Source organism: Maniola hyperantus, chromosome 27 (genome assembly GCF_902806685.2).
Source record: "Maniola hyperantus chromosome 27, iAphHyp1.2, whole genome shotgun sequence".
In the NCBI taxonomy this organism is placed as follows: Eukaryota; Metazoa; Arthropoda; class Insecta; order Lepidoptera; family Nymphalidae; genus Maniola; species Maniola hyperantus.
Genome location: NC_048562.1, coordinates 2,146,243 through 2,170,785, shown reverse-complemented (window position 1 = coordinate 2,170,785; position 24,543 = coordinate 2,146,243). Strand labels below are relative to the sequence as shown.

General features: G+C 36.9%; 1 protein-coding gene and 3 long non-coding RNA genes across 6 annotated transcripts; 3 read left to right on the top strand and 1 right to left on the bottom strand.

The window, feature by feature from the left end:
• Nucleotides 1-197: 197 nt before the first annotated feature.
• On the top strand, nucleotides 198-4,942 carry LOC138404359 (uncharacterized). The gene is made up of 3 exons (XR_011238343.1): nucleotides 198-298; nucleotides 1,039-3,603; nucleotides 4,451-4,942. It is a non-coding gene; the product is annotated as an uncharacterized lncRNA (long non-coding RNA).
• A 3,297-nt stretch (nucleotides 4,943-8,239) lies between these two features.
• Nucleotides 8,240-9,998, top strand: LOC138404364 (uncharacterized). The gene is made up of 2 exons (XR_011238348.1): nucleotides 8,240-8,316; nucleotides 8,805-9,998. It is a non-coding gene; the product is annotated as an uncharacterized lncRNA (long non-coding RNA).
• A 778-nt stretch (nucleotides 9,999-10,776) lies between these two features.
• Nucleotides 10,777-13,780, top strand: LOC138404298 (ribonuclease E-like). 3 transcript variants are annotated; one of them, XM_069508001.1, is made up of 4 exons: nucleotides 10,777-10,935; nucleotides 12,027-12,191; nucleotides 13,040-13,163; nucleotides 13,305-13,780. In XM_069508001.1, exons 1-4 carry the CDS (start codon nucleotides 10,891-10,893, stop codon nucleotides 13,511-13,513), a joined length of 543 nt encoding a protein of 180 aa, XP_069364102.1. In that variant the 5' UTR covers nucleotides 10,777-10,890; the 3' UTR covers nucleotides 13,514-13,780. The 3 variants fall into 3 exon arrangements, with proteins under 3 accessions (XP_069364102.1, XP_069364101.1, XP_069364103.1); XM_069508000.1 differs by having other exon boundaries at nucleotides 13,040-13,780; XM_069508002.1 differs by lacking the exons at nucleotides 10,777-10,935; nucleotides 12,027-12,191 and adding an exon at nucleotides 12,687-12,691 and having other exon boundaries at nucleotides 13,040-13,780.
• An 8,123-nt stretch (nucleotides 13,781-21,903) lies between these two features.
• On the bottom strand, nucleotides 21,904-22,521 carry LOC138404358 (uncharacterized). The gene is made up of 2 exons (XR_011238342.1): nucleotides 22,271-22,521; nucleotides 21,904-22,030 (listed from the first exon to the last, which is right to left on the bottom strand). It is a non-coding gene; the product is annotated as an uncharacterized lncRNA (long non-coding RNA).
• Between the last annotated feature and the right edge of the window lie 2,022 nt (nucleotides 22,522-24,543).

Here is a 24,543-nt window from a genome sequence, read left to right as displayed (position 1 = left end):
ACCATTGCCACGCTGAATTAATATTTTTTTTTAAATATTAAACAAACATTTGTGATGTCACAAAGGATGATATCAATTTTGTAACAGCGAATGTAATATTATTTGGTTATTATTTGAAATATTCATTAATCCATTTCTATGGAAATAGTAATAATATATTGTGAAAAATTTGATAAAATTCGTGCTATAGATAAAAATGTAGTACATAAAGGCTGTCACGATATTTGAATTGTTATTTGCCACGTAATTGAAAAAAATGTTAGTTTTAATTTTAACTTTAGCTGCATCTAATATTGGCGTGAGTATAACTTTCTTAATAATTACCATTTAGATTTAAATATGGTGAGAAACTTTGATGATTTTCAACATATAATATATACTACGTTTTTTTGTATACAACAAAATTGCATCCTTAATTACTAAAATTACTCAGTTTTATGTAAGTAATAAAATCGAAATTCAATTATAAATTTAGGTTTTACGTTAACAGAAATTTATGAATGGCCTATCTAGTAGTAAGCAATTTTATTTTTTTCCAAAAAAGTAGCCACGCATATAACCTGTATTAATCAATTGCTGGCATCAATACAAACTAACCAAAGTGACACGTTTCCGAGATATAAGCTATCAAAGTTGGACTGGTGTAGTCATCAGTACGAAAGTCTAGCCACCAGTACAACTTTGATAGTTTATATCTCGGAAACCAAATTTTCCGAAATAGTGGCCACGCATAAAACTTGTAGTAATCAATAGCTGGCATCAATACTTAACGAACCAAAGTGTTACGTTTCCGAGATATAAGCTATCAAAGGTGTACTGGTGGAGTCATCAGTACAATAGTATAGCAACTTTGATAGTTTATATCTCGGAAACGTGACACTTTGGAAGATTTTGTCTCATACAATACTTGTTTGTATTGACGCTAGCTGTTGATTAATGTAGATTTTATGCGTGGCCACTATTAAAAAAAAAGAAAATCGTTGTAGGTAGGCCAGACTCGATACTAAAATATTCAAACTCCTTTTCATTTTTTTATAGGTCTATTCTCTTCGATGTATAACGACAAACCAACCTTGTTCCGGATCATACAATCAAATTGTTTGCTGCAAAGATCCATATGAATCACCACCAATTCTACCCTGTGAAACAATTTACTTACCACAAAAAGCCATGCCAAAGCCAGTAGCTGTCATACCAGAGCCAACCATGTATTTACAACAAACAATGCCAGTGATGCAATTTATTACCGAATTGCCAAACTGTCCTGACTTAACGCCAAACCAACCTTGTTCCGGATCATACAATCAAATGATTTGCTGCAGAGATCCATATGAATCACCACCAATTCTACCCTGTCCACAAAAAACCATGCCAGTAGATGTCATACCAGAAACAACCGTGTGCTTACAGCAAACAACCATGCCAGTGATGCCTTTTATTACCGAATTGCCAAACTGTCCGGATTTATGTTTTAATGATATATTAATGTCACCATTGGGTTGTTTGGATCCTATATTATCTATTTATGGTACTAAGAACGTGTGTCCCTTGCCAGAGTTGCCAGTAGGCCCTCTTTTGTCGCCTGGTTCTTCACTGGCAGCGTCATTTTCGAAGCTTTTGCCACCTGTGTGTGATTGCGAATGTTACACCCGCCCTATACCTCCGCCATTTATATAATTTAAAGCATAGGTAGGTACTAAATCAGTGCCAAGTGTGTCTATTTATTGGTTTGTTGGTTTGTTGGTTTTTCCTTCAATCACGTCGCAACGGTGTAACGGATTGACGTGATTTTTTGCATGGGTATAGATAAAGACCTGGAGAGTGACATAGGCTACTTTTTATCCCGGAAAATCAAAGAGTTCCCACGGGATTTAAAAAAACCTAATTCCACGCGGACGAAGTCGTGGGCATCAGCTAGTAGATTATAAATAAAATATTGATTCGATTTTAGAGTTTTATTTTCCTTAAATGCCATGTTTTTAAAGGTATGTGAAACTGCTATTCCGTACTGGGCCAGTGTGGCAGACTAAACCCTTCTCAATTTTAGAGAGATACGTATTTCGTACTCAGTAGTATAGTGGGCTGAAGATGGATTGATCATGATGATGATGATGATGATGATGAATATAATCTAAACTCTTACTATGTATAGTACGTGACAGGTCGAGATGGCAATAGGGGTGGGGACGCCCCGCACAACCACACAGCCCCCGCGCTAGCCCGGACGGGATGCTGGTGTGCCCCATACCCCGATTACCATGTCGGTCTCGGTCGTTGAGACCGACAAAGCATCATATGGGTATGAGTGACAGAGACAACGCTCTACAAACATGAAATTTCATTCTAAATTTGTTCTAAATACTGGAGGGAGGTACTCTACCCATTGTTCGCTGCATACAAAATGACTGGTTTCGGTAAAGTTCGACCGAATCTCACTTTATTATAATACTAGCTTATGCTCGCGACTTCGTCTGCGTGGACTACACAAATTTCCCCCCTTAGGGATTGAATTTTCAAAAATCCTTTCTTAGCGGATGCCTACGTCATAATAGCTATCTGCATGCCAAATTTCAGCCGGATCCGTCCAGTAGTTTGAGCTGTGCGTTGATAGATCAGTCAGTCAGTCAGTCATTTAGTCACCCTTTCCTTTTAGATATTTAGATTATGTTAAAAACGTATTACTGTCTCTTTCTTACTTATGAAAATTTAGCTAAGCTAGACCGTATTTCCAATCATCCATTTTATTTAGGACATTAGGCATTAGGGCAACAAACTCTCCTTTACTCTATGATAAAAGTACAGATCTCTAACCTGAAACCGGTGTTATTAATTTTTGACTTTATTTCAAGGACTTTAAATTCATTTTAATCTGGCGTTATTGACGATGTACGACACCCCACAGAAATGAGAAGATCCGTAGAATTAGTAACCGACATCGTAGCCCGTAGCTAGCTCGTAGATTCGTAGCTAAGCGTGTATTGCACTCGTAGCAATGCAATGGGCGGAGTATGGTAATTATAGGGATATCTACTCGTGTGTTATAATTTTCAATTTAAAAACTTTTTAGGGTTCCGTACCCGGAGAAACTAAACCTTCGCTGTCCGTTCGTCCGTCTGTCTGACAGCGAGCGAGTGTATTTCTTTTGACGCTATAACAACAAATAATAAAAATATCAAACGCTACCCTGAGAATTAAAAATAAAGTGTTATTTAGTACGTTGGTACGGAACCCTACTTGTGCGAGTCTGACTCGCACTTGGCCGATTTTTTCCTTCCACATGAATAAAGCATTGGATGCAATTCTGATACGTAATTATGATAAAAATAAAGATAATAGGTGTATTTTATGTAATAGTTATCTTTTACGTAATAGGTAATATGTAAGAACATTTATCTATTTTAAGATAAAATATTTTAAAATCATAATAATTACATAATTTATCTATTGCATAATTTAATAGATATCGTAAGATAAGCAGCGTAGTTAATTATAATGATATAGTATTTAAAGAATGGTTTTTTCGTTCAATACATTATCATTATTGAGATTAACTCAAAAATGTACAAATTACTTGCACTTCTCTCAGTCATTTTATTTATTAATGTAAGTAAAATAATTATTTAATTTTATTAACAAATATGTTTTTTCAATCTTATACTTTACCTGTGTTTTTTTCTAATTGATAGTTTTTGTTTATTCTTTGTGAATTTTGTGATATGCAAAGTTATATGATTCACTATAATATTATGAAGCTCGCGACTTCATTCGTGTGGATTTAAGTAGGTTTTTAAAGGCCCGTGGGAACTCTTTGATTTTCCCGGATACAAATACAGAATGTAAGCTATCTCTGTACCAAATTTTATCAAAATCGATTAAGTAGAAGCGCCGTGAAAAAGTAACAGGCACAGAGACACACTTTCGCATTTATAATATTAGTATCAATACAGCATTGCCATATACGGAATGATCTGGGAAGCGAACGCATTATTATCAAAAGAAAACTCTATACCATTATAAGCTTAACTAGCTTATGCCCGCGACTTCGTCCGCGTGGACTATACAATTTTAAACCCCTATTTTACCCCCTTTAGGGGTTGAGTTTTCAAGAATCCTTTCTAAGCGGATGTCCACGTTATAATCTGCATGCCAAATTTCAGCCCGATCCGTCCAGTAGTTTGAGCTGTGCGTTGATAGATCAGTCAGTCAGTCAGCTTTTCCTCTATATAATATATTTAGATGAATAGGAGTCACGACCCTCAGCGATCAGGAAGAGACGCGTAGAGAGACAAAGTTTTTCGACACTAAATTATTTTTCACATAGCATCCCAAAAACCCACTTTTATACCAATGTTACCCACCTCCAGTACGTCCAATCAACTTATTTTTATTGCTAACCTACCTCCAGAACTTTATCAAACTACCCACACTAAAAAACAACTTTTTTTTTCAGAACACCAACGCTCAATACAAAATCACAGATGGCGTTATACCACAGACAACAAAACTAACACCACAGAGTCCAACCTACAAAATAATAAGGAACGCTCCACCCGTAGGCCTTGTCAACTCACAAACCCAGTCCTTCATGAAGCCGAAAAGGTATACCTTCAGAAGGGTAACAGGAACAACTTCAAAACCTATACGAAGGCTCACAAAAAGACAGCAAGCCGCTGAAACTTTGAAACAGCAAGCTATAAAAAACCTAATAGCGGCAAAAACTGTCCTTAATAAAGAACCTTCATCAGTCAATCCACAGATGAAAAAATTACATCTTTCCTACCAATAATGTAGCCATATCACTAGTACCACTGGTACGCTCGATAGGGCGCGCAGCGCTTCTAGTTGGAAAATAACTTAGCTTCTATGTATGGCACAGCCCCTTCCAGCGTACTCTTATAATATATTATCCGTTTCAGTGTAAGTTCAGTCAGATGTTTAATTGGTGCTATTTATTTATTAATTTATTTTAGTAATAAGTATTGAAAAATAATAAAGTTATTGAAAAAATTATGCCATTTTTATATTTTTTTAATATGAATTATCTACCTAATTTATTTAGCTACTACTGAACACTTATTGTTCAAAAATCAATAGGTACAGATACTAACTGATGCCCGCGACTGATTCCTCGCGTGGATTTAGGTTTTTAACAATCCCGTGGGAACTCTTTGATTTTCCGGGATAAAAAGTAGCCTATGTCACTCTCCAGGTCTTAAACTATACCCATGCAAAAACTATATCAGTACCCTTATTATAAAATAAAATAATAATTTCATTAAAAAAACAAAAAAAATGCGAAAGTGTTTAGCGGTTTGTTGGTTTGTCCTTTAATCACGTCGCAACGGTGCAACGGATTCACGTGATTTTTTGCATGGGTATAAATAAAGACCTGGAGAGTGGCATAGGCTACATTTTATCCCGGAAAATCATAGAGTTCCCTTGGGATTTTTAATAAACCTAATTCCACGCGGACGAAGTGGTTTTTGGTATTGGATTGTGTTTAGGTAGTATAAATAATTTATTGTTTCACCAGAATTAGAACCAAAATTAGGTTAAGCCACCGATGCCTAAAATAAGTTGTACACTCGTGTTATAGGCATCAGTGCTCTCCCCTTACAGACTAGAATTGCTCCAAAACGCATGGCTCCAAAACGCAACCGAATTTCTGATTATTTTTTACACAGTTTGTATGTGTAAAGATAGTACTTACTATCTATACCATCAACAGCCATATTCCTCATCATTTTTATTTTAATAATATGTTTGAACAGACAGCTCCAAAACGCAACCAAATCTTAGATCACCCTTTACGGGGCTTATAGAGACATAACTAGAGCTTACTTGTTACACCATCAACAGCCATATCCATTCAAGTCTGTTTTTGAGCTCCATATAAGCAGATTTTTTGAATCAGCATTACTCCATAACGCAACCAAATTTTTGGTAAGTTTTTACATAATTTGCATGTGTAAGGCTAGCACTTACTCTATACATGAGCAACAGCCATTTTTCTCGTCGTTTTTATTTTTGCATGTACTTTGGAAGGGCATAGCTCGAAAACGCAACCGAATTGTGATCAGTCCTTATACGGTTTGCATGCAGCATGAGGACAACTATTACTTACTTTCTATACCATCATCAGCCATATCCATATTATCATGTAATTTTTGCTAACGATGGTGCGTACCTTCCAGGATCGACCACTCAGGGCCGGCACAGTAGTATATTAATTGTCTTCAGAGAGTTGGCCTCTATTCTATGAACCCAACAAAATCTATATCGGTGATGGTTACCAAATTTGTTGTGACCCGCCGGACTATTAGTTAGGCCGCTCTAGTGGTTAAGTTCGTAAGTTTACATCATAATACAGGTTGTACCCAGAACGCTGGCAAAAACGAAGACAGGTGATAGTACTGATGATCAGTGATATGATACCACAAAAAAAAAAACGCGAAAAAAAACATCCTATATTTTGTAAAATATGATAGATTATACCATGGACACATAGGCTACTTTTTATTTACACATAGGATTTTGAAAAACATAAATCCACGCGGACTAAGCCTCGGGCATCAGCTAGTTTCAAATAAAACATCTGACTGACGCTAGAGGTCAACGAACGTTCCGGAAGTAGGTCACTCGGAGTCAATGCCGCGTCGTAGGCGGGGCATTGACCCGAGTTTTGCACGCTATACATTGCGGATTTGAAAAATACTAAATCATTAAAACTACAATATGTGGCAATGGTTATTGGTATTGGATTGTATTTAGGTAGTAGGTATAACAATAACACTAAGTTTTCGCTAGCGGCCTGGTTACACCTGTATATTAGTTTTTAGGGTTCCGTACCTCAAAAAGAAAAAGGAACCCTTATAGGATCATTTTGTTGACTGTCTGTCTGTCAATCAACCTATAGGGCACTTCCCGTTGACCTAGAATTATGAAATAAGACCCCATGCAAATAATATAGGTACATGTACCATATTCGAGCAAAATAAATGATTATGGATTAGGACCTTCAGCTTACGTTTGGCAGGGGAAACTAACTGACTGACACATCAACATACTTATACACCAAAACGCTGGGTATAGAAACTTAAGTGTAATTTCTCGATGCCCCACTAAGAAAGATTTTGAGAAATTTCTACGGGATCTTTAGAAAACCTAATCCAATGCATTTGAAGTCGCGGTAAAAAGGGTAGGTTAGTAAATGATAATATTTCTCTTTTTAGGGTTCCGTACCTCAAAAGGAAAAACGGAACCCTTATAGGATCACTTTGTTGTCTGTCTGTCTGTCTGTCTGTCTGTCTGTCAAGAAACCTATAGGGTACTTCCCGTTGACCTAGAATCATGAAATTTGGTAGGAAGGTAGGTGTTATACTCGTAATTACATCACAAGAAAAAAATTAAAATGTGTTCATGAACAAATATTGCTATTTTTAACTTTCAAAGTAAGATAATAATGTAATTAGTAATTAATAAACTATGTCTAATGTTAAATACTAACTAAAAGATACTAATCTAAAAGTGAACATCTTAAAAATTTAAACTAAAACTAAAACCTTAAAAAATATAATATTATAACTAAAATATATTATTAAAAGGAGTTTAGGCAAGGTTCCGAAGATACTGGCAGCGTTCCCCCTTTGAATAGCTAGGCTCATTCTTTGTCCGAGGTATCTGCCAGCTCTTCGGTCTCCTGTGATGTCGACTAACCTTTTTGCTATTTCCTTAAAAAGTCTTATAGCGCTAGGACCCCACGGACCAAGGGTCTCGACACCGAATGGGACAAATTCATATTCGGAGCCTAGACCCCTGTATTTGCATGTTTTGGCTTTTAAGTAAGATTACTATACCAAGTGGGGTATCATATGAAAGGGCTTTACTTGTACATTATAAAACAGATTTTTATTTATTTTCAGGCATAGTATTTTTTGATTTATCGTGAAAATTTTGATAAAATACGATTGTAGTATGAAACCCTCAATGCGCGAGTCCGACTCGCACTTGGCCGGCTTTTTTTATGGATAGTAGATTAAAAAAAAATTCGCGTAAAAATGATATTTCTGCTCGGTAGGTATACGTAATCACATTAATTTCCAAACTTCCGTAATATTATAATCACAACATGTAATATTCCTTGTTAATTTTATCTCTATTATGCAAACTATAAAATTACATTTTCGAAGATAATGATAAATTATTTGATAAGAATTTATTATATAAAACTTTTTTTCCGCAGTTAGCTATTCATTCATATTTTGATTTCCAATAATGTTCTTAACATTTTTCGTTATAACAATCACTTATTTCCAGGTATTTTTTTAATATTTAAAACACCTTGTACTTATACAAAAATTTGTATTGTTCTATCTGTCTATCTGTTTGTTATATATACGCGCATATTTCATCTGCTTGAGTTGAAACTTTGTACAGTTCTTGTTGACATGTCGTCATCACCACCCATCGCCTAAAATGTGTTACTGGTTAGGACGTCCGCCTTCTAATCGGAGGTCGGGGGTTCGATCCCGGGGACGCACCTCTAACTTTTCGGAGTTATGTGCGTTTTAATTAATTATATATCACTTGCTTCAACGGTGAAGGAAAACATCGTGAGACAACCTGCATGCCTGAGAGTTCTCCGTAATGTTCTCAATGGTGTGTGAAGTCTGCCAATTCACACTTGGGCAGCGTGGTAGACTATGACCAAAACCTTTTCAGTAGTGAGCTAGCGATGATCATGAATCCATGATGATTTTGAATAATAACTTTATATTATTATACCTATTTCTCTTTATTTTCAGCCAATTTTCAGTCAAGAATTGCAAATAATTCCAAAACGTGACTTCAACTTACAAATATTACCAAGTAATAATATTGCGAGAAGATATGAAAATAATTTATTACCACCAAATAAATTAGGATGCAAATGCCAATCATGCAAAGGACAAAATAATTTATTACCGGTAAATCCATGTGGATGCAGAAAAGGACAATATGTAGAAAGAACAAATAAAATTGAATGCGAATGTCAAGGGCAACTAAAATTGCGTAGAAATATTTTAGGATGTGGTTGCCAGGCACAGAACAATTTAATACCACAAAACTATGGGATATGTACATGCAATAAACAAAATATGATACCAAAAAATAATATTAGATGCAGCTGCCAAGGAAAAAATAATTTACTGCCCATTAATAGTATTGGGTGCCATTGCCAGTCACAAAACTCTTTAATACCGCCAAAAACTTGTGGATGTAAAAAGCAACAAGATGTCCTCGTGCCATTAACTAGTATTTGGTATGAAAGTCAAAGACCAAATAATTTGATATTTGTAAATGACATTGCATTTCCAAGAAGATTACCGTCAAATATATGTGAATGCCAACAGCAAAATATAATACCGATTCAATCATGTGGATGCAAACGACTACAAGTACCAAGAAATATCGGCTATGAAAGTCAAGGATTAAATAATTTAATACCATCTAACTATAATGGATGTAAATGCAAAAGACAAAATATACCACCAAAAAATGATGTATGCGTTTGCCAGAGACAACCCAATATAATAATTCCAATACAAGAAAGATTGATTCCCGGTCAAATTCCGAGACTGCCAATCGAAAAAGAAATAACTTTAGGCAATTCATTTTCTATTACCGATTTGCCAAACGAATTGTCAGAAAGAATAAGTAGAGGAAAAAATATTCTGCGTCATGATAATTGGTTAAACTTAAAAGATCGTTTGGCAGAAATGACAGATTTGGTGTCAGCTACTGCCAATTTGCTGTCAAAATTGACAAAAACAAATGATGTCATTCCTTTAACAATTTATAAATATGAAAATGTTTCAATTACCGATATGCCAGCGACTGGCAATGACGAATCTCAGCCCGTGACGAGTCTCAGTATGTAAAACATAGTTAAATTATTGTGTAAATTAATTTATTCATTTATTTTTTAAGTTTTAAAATAAAATATTTATTTATTTCAATTTGGAATACTTATTTATTTTTCTTTCTCTTATTGTCAACTGATTTATCCTGTTTCGCTCGGGTGATTTTTTGATAGTTAATATTTAGTTAAAATAATTATAACACAATATACTATCCGTAGAGTGGACATTATTTTTAACCGACTTCCAAAAAAGGAAGTGGTTCAGAATTATTAGGCCCGTTTTTTCGACTTTTTTTAATGTGTTAATTTAGGTCTTAGAATTCACATCACTCATCACTATCCATATCATACATGCAAAAGTGTGTTTTTTGTAGGTTTGTCCTTCAATCACATCGCAACGGAGCAACGGATTGACGTGATTTTGCATGGGTAGGTATAGTAATTAAAAACCTGGAGAGTGACATAGGCTACTTTTTATCCCGGAAAATCAAAGAGTTCCCACGGGATTTTTTATAAACCCAAATCCACTTGCTGTGAGCAGTAAGGCCGCCTTTGCAAACAATTATTTTTTAGTTTTAGGTTCTTTGTTTTTGTCATGTTTAGTAATATTTTTTGTGTGCAATAAAGTATTTCTATCTATCTATCTATCCACGCGGACGAAGTCGCTGGCGTCAGCTAGTTGAACATAACCATTTTCTGAATACCATTTGATTTGGTTTGAATACCATTTTCATACGTTTCACTTTTATCTGGGGTGTTTTAAGGGGGGTTTTTAAACATCGGAGGCTTAGGAATAGGATCCCGGTTCGTGTACGGAACCCTAAAAAGGAAATAATGGTCACGTCTAAATGTTATAAATAATGTAGTTAAAACACGTACTAAGAAAATGGATAAAGGAAACAAAATGAGTCATCCTAACGATAATAAATATAATATAAAGGATAATGTGAACAACTTAGAGTTTTTTATAAAACTAATTGACAAGTAAAATGGGACGGACGTCTGTGTTGATATTTTGGATTGCTTCATTAGCTGTAAGTGAATATTTTTTGGACACACTTTTTGTCTAAGTTTTTATGAAGTTTAATCTATATTAGGTAATATTAAACACTCCTAGTATGCTCCTGAAAAAAGCATATTATTACATTATTGAAGACACGCTCTTTTATCTAAATGACAAAAGCGTGAATTTGACCTGCAGCTCGTTCCAGCAACGCGCAGGACTGCAAATACTTTTCTTATACATGGCATAATATTGTATATCAAATATTTAAAAAGAGCAACCGCCGAGTTTCTTGCTGGTTCTTCTTGGTAGGAAAGGCATTCCGAACCAGTGGTAGATGCATCTGACGATTCAAAAATACTAGTAAAAGTTTTTTTTTCAATAGATACTTATTAGCCCCTATAGGTTAGATAGCATTAGGAATAAAGCTACCACTGTATAATGGTGCTTGGAATAAAGCTACCACTGTATAATGGTGCTTGGAATAAAGCTACCACTGTATAATGGTGCTTTATGGTAGGAACTAGCTTATTCCCGCGACTGCATCTGCGTGGTCTACACAAATTTCAAACGCCTATTTTACCCCCTTAGGTGATGATTTTTTTTTTAATCCTTTCTTAGCGGATGCTATCGTCACACAGCTATCTGTATGCCAAATTTCAGCCCGACCCGTCCAGTAGTTTGAGTTGTACGTTGATAGATCAGTCAGTCAGTCAGCTTTTCCTTTTATATATTTGGACTAGCTTATCCCCGCGACTTCGTCCGCATGGACTACACAAATTTCAAACCTTATTTTACCGCCTGAGGGGTTGCATTTTCAAAAATCCTTTTTTAGCGGATGTCTACGTCATAATAGCTATCTGCATGCCAAATTTCAGCCCGATCCGTCCAGAAGTTTTAGCTGTGCGTTGCTAGATCAGTCACTTAGTCAGTCAGTCACCTGTTCCTTTTATATATTTAGATTTAAAAAATACGATACATAAATGATTTTAAAAAATCGATGAATAAAACATGGATGTCTGATGACAGACAGTCAACTGGGGCGACAGACGGAAGGTCGGGCAGCGCAAGGTATGAACCACTATAAAATAACCCCCTATAAACTTCTGGGATTATTTACAGGTCATATCCCATTCCAAAGCCGGGATACCCTTAAGCCTCCGTTGCTCATCAAGACCAACCCTATCCACCATCAGCAAGAGTCCAGCAGCACCGTTCCTGGCTGCCGAGCCCCACCTATCGTTACTTCCAAGCTTCATTCCTTCGGAGTCAACGCCTGATCATTATGTAAGGAACCATTCATATCTTCATCACCACCCAGCAGGAGTTCAGCACCACCGTTCCTGTCTGCCGAGCCCCACCTATCGTTACTTCCAAGCTTCATTCCTTCGGAGTCAACGCCTGATCATTATGTAAGGAACCATTCATATCTTCATCACCACCCAGCAGGAGTTCAGCACCACCGTTCTTGTCTGCCGAGCCCCACCTATCGTTACTTCCAAGCTTCATTCCTTCGGAGTCAACGCCTGATCATTATGTAAGGAACCATTCATATCTTCATCACCACCCAGCAGGAGTTCAGCACCACCGTTCCTGTCTGCCGAGCCCCACCTATCGTTACTTCCAAGCTTCATTTCTTCGGAGTCAACGCCTGATCATTATGTAAGGAACCATTCATATCTTCATCACCACCCAGCAGGAGTTCAGCACCACCGTTCCTGTCTGCCTAACCCCACCTATCGTTACTTCCAAGCTTAGTTCTTCCGAAACCAACATCTGATCATTATGTAAGGAACCTTTCATATCTTCATCATACTAACCCATCGCCGGCTCTGAACATGGGTCTCCTCTCAGAATGAGAAGGGTTTAGTCTACCATCTACTGGCTAAGTACGGATTAACAGATTTCACACACCTTTGAGAACATTATGGAGAACTCTCAGGCATGTAGGTTTAATCACGATGTTTTCCTTCACCGTTAAAGCAAGTGATATTTCATTGCTTAAGGCGCACGTAACTCCGTAAAGTTAGAAGAGCGAATCCGGAATCAAGCCCCTGACCCCACGATTAGGAGACCAACCTCTTAACCAATCACCGCTCGGCTGGATAAAACTTACAATTTTAATTAATTTACAGGCTGAGGAAATACCAGTACCTGCTGAAATGCCAACGAAGACAATTGTTATACTTCACAAAGTGCACAGAAACGATGATGAAAACCTAAAAATAGTTATAACAAAGGAAAGAAAACAACCAACAGGTAAACAATCAAATGATTGTAACGAAAATAAATCAAATGAATGTGATGAAAATAATAACAGTGATAGAAATGATACGATTGATGAAACTTTAATGAATCAAGAGGAAATGGTGAATTCAAACAGTGATGCATTACCAACAGATGTAGGAGATGATGAAGCAGCAGCAGATTATGAAGTACCATCAGATGCAGAAGATGATGAAACAGCGGCAGATGATGGAGTACCAGCAGATGTAAAAGATGATAAAGCAGCAGCAGATGATGGAGTACCAGCAGATGTAAAAGATGATGAAGCAGCAGCAGGTAATGAAGTACCGGACGATGCAGAAGAATTACCAGTACAGAAATAAATAAACATAGAAGGAAAGGACACTTCAAAAATCGAAAATGCATTTAGTGCTCCTGAACCAGAAAATAATAAGGCAGTCTTAGACGATAGTTTAAATAACGAAAATAATTTATAAATGTAAAATAATAGTTACGAAAATTTGCATTTTCAGATTAGAAATAAATAAATGCCATTATAAAACGTACAGCAAAAAATAAGATAAAACGAATGCAGAAGTTGGTAAAAAGGCAAATGACTTTTAGAATAAAAATTATTGAAGTAAAGTGAATTGTAGTTTTTATTAATCAAACTCTTTTTTGTGAAATATTACAAAATTAAATTTAAACGTTGATATTAGGTAAAATTAGTAGTAGGCAGAGTATGATTTATTTCCGTTTTTGCAAGAAATTAAATCACCCATATTATAAAACCCTTAATAATACTATAAATGCAAAAGTGTGTTTGTTTGTCGGTTTATTCTTCAACTAGCTTATGCTCGCATATATGCTTCGTCCGCGTGGACTACACAAATTTCAAACCCCTATTTCACCCCCTTAGGGGTTGAATTTTTAAAAATCCTTTCTTAACGGATACGTATGTCATAATTGCTATCTGCATGCCCCATTTCAACCCGATCCGTCCAGTAGTTTGAGCTTTACGTTGACAGATCAGTCTGTCAGTCAGTAACCTTTTCCTTTTATATATTTAGATAGTAAAAATTTCAAAATGGCCACCATGAAAATTAAAAAAAAATTAAAAAGTGTTATTTCATGTATGATGGTACGGAACTCTCCGTGTGCGAGCCCAACTCGCACTTGGCCGGTTTTTATCTTTCTCCTTTAACCTTGTACCTATTGCAAGCGTTTCCGTCTCTACTTGTCACAGTACAATTTCAAAATGGTGATAAGTTCACAATAGTTTTGTCACGTCCTCTCGTACATTGCGACAAGGCTATATTGGCGCGTGGCGAAAAACGGAACTAACGTTGCCGTCAAGTGTCCCCTTTGTTAAGGTTCCGTAGTAAACAAGGAACCCTTATAGTTTCGCCATGTCCGTCCGTCTGTCCGTCCGTCCTCGGTTAATCTCAGAGATTATTACTGCTACAAATCTATGATTTGGCATGGGTATAAATATTAATCACGCCGACAAAGCGGTGAAATAAAATTTTGATAAATATTTTTTTTAGGGTAGCTCCCCTACATGTAAAGTGGGGATGATTTTTTTTTCTCGTCTACCCAATAGTGTGGGGTATCGTTGAATAGGTCTTTTAAAAATACTGTGGGTGTGGGAACATCATTTTTCGATTTCTAGATCCGTTTGTAAAATATGTTTTAAAGTGCTAATTTTTATTAGAGTCAAACTATCATGGCTAAGTAGGGTTTATAGGATTGTGACTACGGAACCCTACACTGCGCATGGCCCGCCACGCACTTGGCCGGTTTGTTCTTTTTTGAGTAGTCTAAGCCTTTGTTCTCCAACTGTGCCCCCTGTCAATGTCATTCAAGTGCCGAGAGAGCCATGTCGCACTGTATTAATAAATAATAAATAAAATAAAATGTTTTTATTTCGACCAACAAGGATCATATTGGTGTTAGTAATTACACGAAACTTAAACCTAATTGTTAGTAATTATTAATATTAGTGTTAGTAATTACACGAAACTTAAACCTATTTGTTAGTAAAAAATCTATAACTATTTAAATTAGGACAGGATCGATTTGCCAGCACGTGAATCATACAACAGTGATTCAAGTACTGGCAGTCGATCCTGTCAGAAAATACCTTCAGGAGGCCGTTTGGGCTGGACCGGACTCTACGCAACAAGGATGTGCATCTCTTTCGCATAGTAGTATAAAAACAGTCTACATGCGCATTAATGTAATTAAAAAGTTTTAATTTAAGTAAGTATTATTGGTTGTAGAAAATCTAAAATAAGACACCTAAGTGTTGTATAGAAGCGGGCGTTATTTTTGCGGAAGTTCATGATATACAATGAACTAAAAGCTTAATTTGCTATAATCCGCTGAAACAGGTCGAATCTGTATGATAAATAAATAAATAAATAAAAATCTTTTTTATTCGTATAAACTTTTACAAGCACTTACGAATAGTCGGATGCATCTACCACTGGTTCGGAATGCCTTTCCTACCGAGAAAAACCAGCAAGAAACTCGGCGGTTGCTCTTTTCAAATATTTGATATAGGTACAAGATTATGCCATGTATAAAATAGTATTTGCAGTCTTGTGCGTTGCTGGAACGAGCTGCAGGTCAAATCCACGCTCTTTTATCATTTAGATAATCTTCAATTGTGTAATATGCTTTTTTGAGGAGCATATTTTTAATAGATTTTTTAAACTTGTGCAAAGGTAAGCATGCAGCATGCGAAATGCACGGCCCGCCCTCCCACTGCTAAACATGCAGGAAAAAGCAGCCACTAGGCAAGAAATACGCACCACCACCACGCAGCACCACACAAATCCCAAAACACATTCGATTCGACGCACGTTTCGCCCCGACACCGGAGCATTCTCAGGAGATGTTGACCTTACAATGGACAATTGCAAAGTGACGATCGCGACAAGGTCTACATCTCCTACGTGCATAGAGTGTGTTTTGGGATTTGTGTGGTGCTGCGCAGGAGTGCCGCTGGGTTTTAGTGGGTATTCCGGTCGCCTCTCGGCCGGCGAGTCCCACATATCTTCCCTCCAGTTGGTTGGTTGGCTGGTTAGCTGGCTGGCTTCCAGGAGGGAGGGATGCGTAAATGCATTTCCCAGCGTTAAAAAAAAAAGATAGCTATTATGACGTAGGCTTCCGCTAAGAAAGTATTTTTGAAAATTCAACCCTTAAGGGGGTGAAATAGGGGTTTTAAAATTGTGTAGTCCACGCGGACAAAGTCGCGAGCATAAGCTAGTCTAAATATATAAAAGGAAAAGGTAGACTGACTGACTAACTGACTGACTGATCTATCAACGCACAGCTCAAACTACTGGACGGATCGGGCTGAAATTTGGCATGCAGATAGCTATTATGACGTAGGCATCCGCTAAGAAAGTATTTTTGAAAATTCAACCCTTAAGGGGGTGAAATAGGGGTTTAAAAATTGTGTAGTCCACGCGGACGAAGTCGCGAGCATAAGCTAGTCTAAATATATAAAAGGAAAAGGTGGACTGACTGACTAACTGACTGACTGATCTATCAACGCACAGCTCAAACTACTGGACGGATCGGGCTGAAATTTGGCATGCAGACAGCTATTATGACGTAGGCATCCGCTAAGAAAGTATTTTTGAAAATTCAACCCTTAAGGGGGTGAAATAGGGGTTTTAAAATTGTGTTGTCCACGCGGACAAAGTCACGAGCATAAGCTAGTCTAAATATATAAAAGGAAAAGGTAGACTGACTGAGTAACTGACTGACTGATCTATCAACGCACAGCTCAAACTACTGGACGGATCGGGCTGAAATTTGGCATGCAGATAAGAAGGGTTTTTTGAAAATTCAACCCTCAGGGAACAGACCCAAGTGATTGATGCACTTTCCTATACAATTAAATCAAAATGGAAATGGGCCGGCCATGTTGCTAGACTCACGGATAACCGGTGGACAGTGAGAATAACCAGCTGGCCAGGACCAAAAGGCACACGTGGTATAGGAAGGCCGCATTACCGTTGGGACGACGATATCAAAAAAGTGGCGGGACCAAACCAAACTGGATGCTCAAAGCCAAAGACAGGGTAAAGTGGGTTTCTCTGGAGGAGGCCTTCACCTGAAAAGGGTTCTTCATAAAAATAAGTAATCGTACTAAATTTAAATTATTATTTTATTTTATTTTAATGTCTAGTATTTTAAGTTTTATTTAATAATCCCATAACTATTGTAAAATAAGTGAAGAAATAAAAGGCTTTTTTATTTTAATTTATTTATTAAGGGGGTGAAATAGGGGTTTAAAATTTGTGTAGTCCACACGGACGAAGTCGCGAGCATAAGCTAGTATTAGTATGGATAATCGGTGCTTTCTCAATCCAATGCTTAAAATAACACGCATGATCACAATCAAAGATAAAGGGTTAGAGATAACGAATATGAGAAATATATAAAAGAAGATATATAATGAAGACATCACATAGTAATCTGTTCCATCAATTAGACATAATGAAGATACTTAGGTGTATATTTTGTGCCGTTTTTCTTCAGGTAAAATATTATAATTTTATTTAATATATATAATATAATAATATATATATAATATTAGATATATTTCTTACTAGCTTATGCTCGCGACTTCGTCCGCGTTGACTACATAAATTTCAAATCTATAGTTCACCCCTATATGGGTTGAATTTTCAGAAATCCTTAGCGGATGCCTACGTAATATAATAATAGCTATTTGCATGCCAAATTTCAGACCGATCCCTCCAATAGTTTGAGCTGTGCGTTGATAGATCAGTCAGTCAGTCAGTTAGTCACCTCTTCCTTTTATATAATATTTAGATTAGCATATTATATAAGTATAGCAATATTAGTATTACGCGTAAAATTTAACTCCTCACTCGCCATTTTAACTTTATATCAAATGTATGTGTTTTGTCTGATGGGAGTCTTCGGCCGTGGCTAGTTACCACCCTACCGGCAACGCCGTGCCGCCAAGCGATTTAGCGTTACGGTACGATGCCGTGTAGAAACCAAAGGGGTATGGGTTTAATAAAAACTGTCATACCCCTCCCAGGTTAGCCCGCTATCATCTTAGACTGCATCATCACTTACCACCAGGTGAGATTGCAGTCAAGGGCTAACTTGTATCTGAATAAAAAAAAATCATGTCAAAAGTACGATTTTAGTCCTTATTTTAAAGATGAACCGTACTTTTGACATGCCAATGGACCCGTAGACTTAAAATGGCGCGTGAGGGGTTATTTTTTACGGACTATACCTATGGATTTATTTCGTAAAACTGAGTAAATATTTTTTTTCTAGATTGCAACAGCCCAAGTCCTATCAAACATACCAAGACATGCTACACCCGGCCAAATTATGACGAACCAGCCAATGCCAACGCAACAAATGACCAATGCCAAAATGAACCCAACACCCAACGGTATTCCAAGAACTGGAAACCTCAATGTTGTAAACGGCATACCATACTTCGCCAATAATTTGCCCAATACACCAATAGCCAACGCTATAAACGAACAAGCGATCATTACTAACCCAAGCATTGGTGGTGTCATCACCAATGAATTTACCAATGCCAATATGGGTGGTATCAATCCAAATATAGCAGAATTATCCAAAATGGCGGATATAAATGGCAATATGGCAACTTTTAATCTTGGAAATGGAGGATTCACTGTCACTAGCGGATCTCCAGGGATTCCAGGATTTGGAATCCAGGTATTTTCCGACGCATTAGAAGTTGGTGGTAAGGTAGCAGTCAACGGTCAAATACCAATATTCGGATCGGTTTCCGTGAACGGATATTTGCCCACTGATGGAACTGCGTCAGTTAGTTATGCCTGTGGAGGACCAACTGCTTCTGATGGAGAGTTAATTAATTAATTAATTTATTTATTTATGTTAAACTAACTTATTTATTTAAGCTAAATAAACTGTGAAAATGAAACATTTTGTTTTCTATTTATCCTTTCTACCACACAGAACTCTAGTGTAAGTAGGTACGTTGAATTAAAAAAAAACCGGCCAAGTGCGTGGCGGGCCACGCGCAGTGTAGGGTTCCGTAGTTACAATCCTCGAAAAACAGATGTAACTCCTTAACCTGCGAACCCTATTTAGCCATGATAAACATGATTTCCTTTCAAATTGATTATATATACCACTGCGGTGAATTTTTTCACGTTTGGCTGATAGAGGGGGGGGGGGGGCCACTTGACTCTAATAAAAATTAACACTTTAAAACATCATATTTTATAAACGGATCTAGTAGGTAATCAAAAAATGATGTTCCCAGACCCACAGTATCTTTAAAAGACCTATTTAACGATACCCCACACTATGGGGTAGACGAGAAAAAAAAGTTCATCCCCACTTTACATGTAGGGGAGCTACCCTAAAAAAATATTTATCAAAATTTTATTTCACCAGTTTGTTGGCGTAATTAATATTTATACCCATGCCAAATTACAGATTTCTAGCACTTATAGTCTCTGAAATTAACCGAGGACGGACGGACAGACAGACGGACGGACACGGCGAAACTATAAGGGTTCCTTGTTTACTACGGAACCCTAAAAACTGTATACTAAAATTTGTCTAAAAGCACCCAACGTAATGTTTCTCGCGACTGAATTTCGGCCAATTAGACGCACTTGTTTTCTAACTATAACTAAACTAACAGTCTCTATATATTTTTTTCTCTTTTTTAAATGAAAATCTAAATATATAAAAGGAAAAGGTGACTGACTGACAGACTGACTGACTGACTGATCTATCAACGCACAGCTCAAACTACTGGACGGATCGGACTGAAAGGCATGCAGATAGAGATTATGACGCAGGCATCCGCTTAGAAAGGATTTTTGAAAATTCAAACCCTAAGGGGGTGAAATAGGGGTTTTAAATTTGTGTAGTCCACGCAGACGAAGTCGAGAACACAAGCTAGTATTACAATAAAACTTAAAGCTAGCCTTATCTAATTACTATACAAATCATGCCCGCGTGGAATGGTGCCAAGAATACTGGCTGCATTTCCGCGCTGCACAGCCAGGCTGATCCGTTGCGCAAAGAATGAGCCAGCAGCCAGGTTCTGTCACCAGATGATGCTATTAACCGCCGTGAAATGTCTCGTTTTTTTTTTTGCACTAAGACTCCATGGCCCCAGGGTCTCCACGGCAAACGGAACAAAATGTAACTCTCGAGAAGAGAGGCATACTTGCGCCGCTTGCCATTTTCAACTGTTTCTGCTGCGGCTCCTGGTATTGATGATATAAACTAACAGCAACAGTCATGAACTAATAATTAGTATTTTCAACTTTCGAAGTGAGATAACTATATCAAGTGGGGTATCATATGAAAGGTCTTCCCCTGTACATTCTAAAACAGTTTTTTATTTATTTTTATCCATCATAGTTTTTGAATTATCGTGCAAAATGTCGAAAAAATACGACTGTAGTACGGAACCCTCATTGCGCGAGCCTGACTCGCACTTGGCCGGTTTTCTTTTTTTTTTAATTTATAGACTAGCGCTTGGCTGCAATCAGACCTGGGTGGCAAGTGATGATGCAGCGTAAGATGGAGCGCGCTTGCCTAGAAGATGCCTATTCACTCTTGTCTTGAAGGTACCCATATTATAATTGGAGGGGAAAACTGATGCTGGTGTTCCAAATCTCAGCGGTTTGAATTAGAAATGAGGAGGCAAATCGCTTCGTACGTACCCGGGGAATTTCCACTACGCAGACCTTGGCGATGCCTTGCGGTACGATAGTAGAAATGTGAAGGAGGAACCATCTTTAAAAATCCCGTGAGATCACCACGATTTAGGAATGCAATTCCTTACATTAATTATCAGGGCTGTAGAGTTGGATTCTCGAGTAAAAAAAATCTTTACTTGGTAAGTACCTCCAATATCAATTCATAACCGACAGTTTCTAAAACCCATCAGTCTTGGTGGTCAGGACTCCTGCAGCATCAGGGTTGAGGAGTTGGAATCTAATTTTTTTATGATCCAATGCAATGATATTAGAAGAAAAAGAGGTAGATAGGTTACTTATATCAAATTCGATGTTTATTAATGGCACGCTGCGTCAGCGCCGAAAGACTCAACACACATAAACGCATAGATAGTATTTTAACCTCACACAACAGAGAGTAAAGGACGGTGAACTAATAACCTCAGCTTCAGTTGCGCACGAAAAAGAGACGGTTATATTTTGCACTACCTCGTCCTGCACAGAAGAGTGGAAGAAGGACGGATATATGCCTAATAATGCGAGCGTAAAAGAGACGGGACGAGACGGTAAACTAGAAACTCCAAAGAAAAAAAAAACAGTAAAGTCTTTTCGGCTAATGCCGATTTATGCCTACACTGTAGTTGTATAGTAAAATAAAAACCTTATACTGTGGTATTTAATATATTACGAACTAGCTTTTTCCCGCGGTTCCGCTCGTTTTTAGGGTTCCGTGCCCAAGGGGTGCCAACGGGACCCTATTACTAAGCCTCCGCTGTCTGTACGTCCATCTGTCAGCGGGCTGTATCTCGTAAGCCGTAATAGGTAGACAGTTGAAATTTTCACAGAATGTATTTCTATTGCCGCTATAATAAAAATAATAAAAATTAAATTAAATTAAATAAAGGGGGCTCCCATACATGGAAAAGAAGTCGAAATAAAATTACTAAATTTTAGGCGGACGAAGCCGCGGGAAGGTAGGTAAAGGAATAAAATGTGAAATGAAAATATTTTTTATTTTTGAAAATATTTACTATTACACAATCTACATACCCATAGCCAAAATTCCCTCATTGTATGAAGAGACCCAGCAGTGGACCGTAAAAAGATGTTAGACCATAGTTAATTTATCCTTCCCTAAAACAGGAAATATGCACACTATTTGAATTGACAATACTCAGAAGAGACCTATCTGTTTATTTTATATTCTTTGATCGGAAACTTTAAAATACGTACAACGATAACTTGATACGTACTTATGGCATGTGACATAAGGTACAAATTGCAATGAGTTGCATTTTACACGAACGTGCACGAGTTTGTTATTGTTAAATAAGTGAAAAATACGAATTATATAAAAGAAATAGTTTTACTTACGAATGAAATGTGATTCCTTGACTTTTGGAAACCTTGCTTGTGTAGTTTGTGCAGAATCTCATCACACACGACGGCATTTTCGGTTGTTTTGGGAGACGAAAACAAAATACACATTACTATCAACGACGTCATCGATAGCGCGACGACAGCGGGCGACTGAGCTCAGGTTTGCTAATTAGCTTAGTTTTAACGTGCCACTTGCGGTCCGCGTATAACGTATCTACCTATTTTCTTCTAATATCATTGATCCAATGTCACAAAGTTTCTCTATCGATTAAAAAAAATAACGCAAATCGGTTCAGAAAACTCGGAGAATTCGGTGTACATAGGTAGAAAAACATAACTCTTCCTTTTTTGAAAGTCAGCTAAAAAAGTAGCCTATGTTACTCCTTGGTTAATCCTCTACTAGTCTGTCAAAGTCCCATTAAAATAAGTTCAGCCGTTCCGAAGATTAGCCCGTTCAAACATACTTACTGACACTTAATTAATTAATAAAACCAAACATAATATTATTATAACAACAACATTTATTATAAAAAAATCAGACAAAAATAAATTATTACAATAATGTAGGTTATGAAACGGTTTTATATTACCCAATTATGTAGAGTTTCATGCATTACTTTATCTAAATTGGTATTGTTATTTAGCTTTTAAGTATTATAGGTACCTACCAATAAATTAATGTTCTACCTATACCTATCTATATTTATACCATCGACACAATATTATATAGGTACGTATCTAATCTATTAGCTTTATGAAAAATTTACCTACTTTGTCAAAACATTTGTACGTAAGGGTTTCTTGACTGGATAATATGATGGCTTAACTCTCAATTGTAATCACTTGTCTTCCCATATTCATACAAATAAATTATTTCATTTCATTTCAATTCATCATATTATTATCTACTGTCGACTTCATTGAATTATTAATTAATTATTAAATATGATTACACCTAAACTTGTTGCAAACTGTAAATATTCTTCTTTCCTTCAAGCTACTTGAGACTGGCAAAGTGCATTGTGCTGACATGGCACTGGAAAAAGCCATATATTAAGAGAAGAAGAAGAAGAAGAAGAAGAATATTCTTCTTAAAAAATTATTATTATTAAACTCGTATCTTAAAATCGAAACCCAAAAAATCGTGGTAGGTTTAGATAGGTTAGGTAGCTTTTGTTGATAATAATAATTATTGTAAGGAAAAAACATTGTAGTTTTTATTATTATTGTATTAAAAACAAGTAAAATTCTTCACAGTATTTAGTTCCTACTGAATATACATTTTCCGCCACAATAAAAATTTTATCAACAAAAATACAGTAGGTGCTTAATTAATTTATTATTTTGCGCCAAAATTCAGCATTCCGCCGCGCGTGCGCGTGTCATGCTAGGCGATGTGAATCATAGACAATAGCCACAGATAATAGCATACGTCTTAACATAAATGAACGGTCAACGCGCATTATTCGCCATAGCTCTACTCAGAAGCCGGAGTCGCACTTTAATGGAAAAATATTTTAAGCTTTATTTTTCTTTTTTGCCAACAAAACAGTAGGTATATGTTTTCATATCGTAGGTTACCGTACGCGGCAGAAAATATTGTACCTACATAGACCTTTAAAATGAGATTTCAGCTTTGTAGAGCATTTTAAAATAGGAACGCAGATAATTACAAAATCGGAATAGGCGTTTCACCAATGCCAGCGCAATTACTGGCAACGGAGACCATACCACCTGCTGGCAGATACCCTTCGAAGGTAACGAAGCCTATAACCGGCACGTTGCCAGACACAGCGGTAGAACCCCCCACAGGCATTTCTCCAGCCACTGCGACGTCACCATAACCTAAAAAGGTACGATATATTGTGTCATAGAAATTCCTAAAATGTTATTCACAATTTATTTATTTAATACTAATACCTATTATAAATGCGAAAGTGTGTCTGTCTGTCTGCTAGCTTTTCACTGCCTATCCTTTTAACCGATTTCGATGAAAGGTACAGAGATAGATTGCATCCCTCAGAAGGACATAGTACTTTTAGTCGCGGAAAATCAAAGAGTTCCCACTGGATTTTAAATAACCTAAAACCACGCGGACGAAGTCGCGGCATCATCTAGTCTTTTATAGATTCACTAGCTTATGCTTGCGATTTCGTCCGCGTGGAGTATATAAAATTCAAACCCCCATTTAACCCATTAGGGGTGGAATTTGGAAAAATCTTAAAAAAAAAAAAAAGAATACACCCTCCAAATTTAATGTCTCTAGG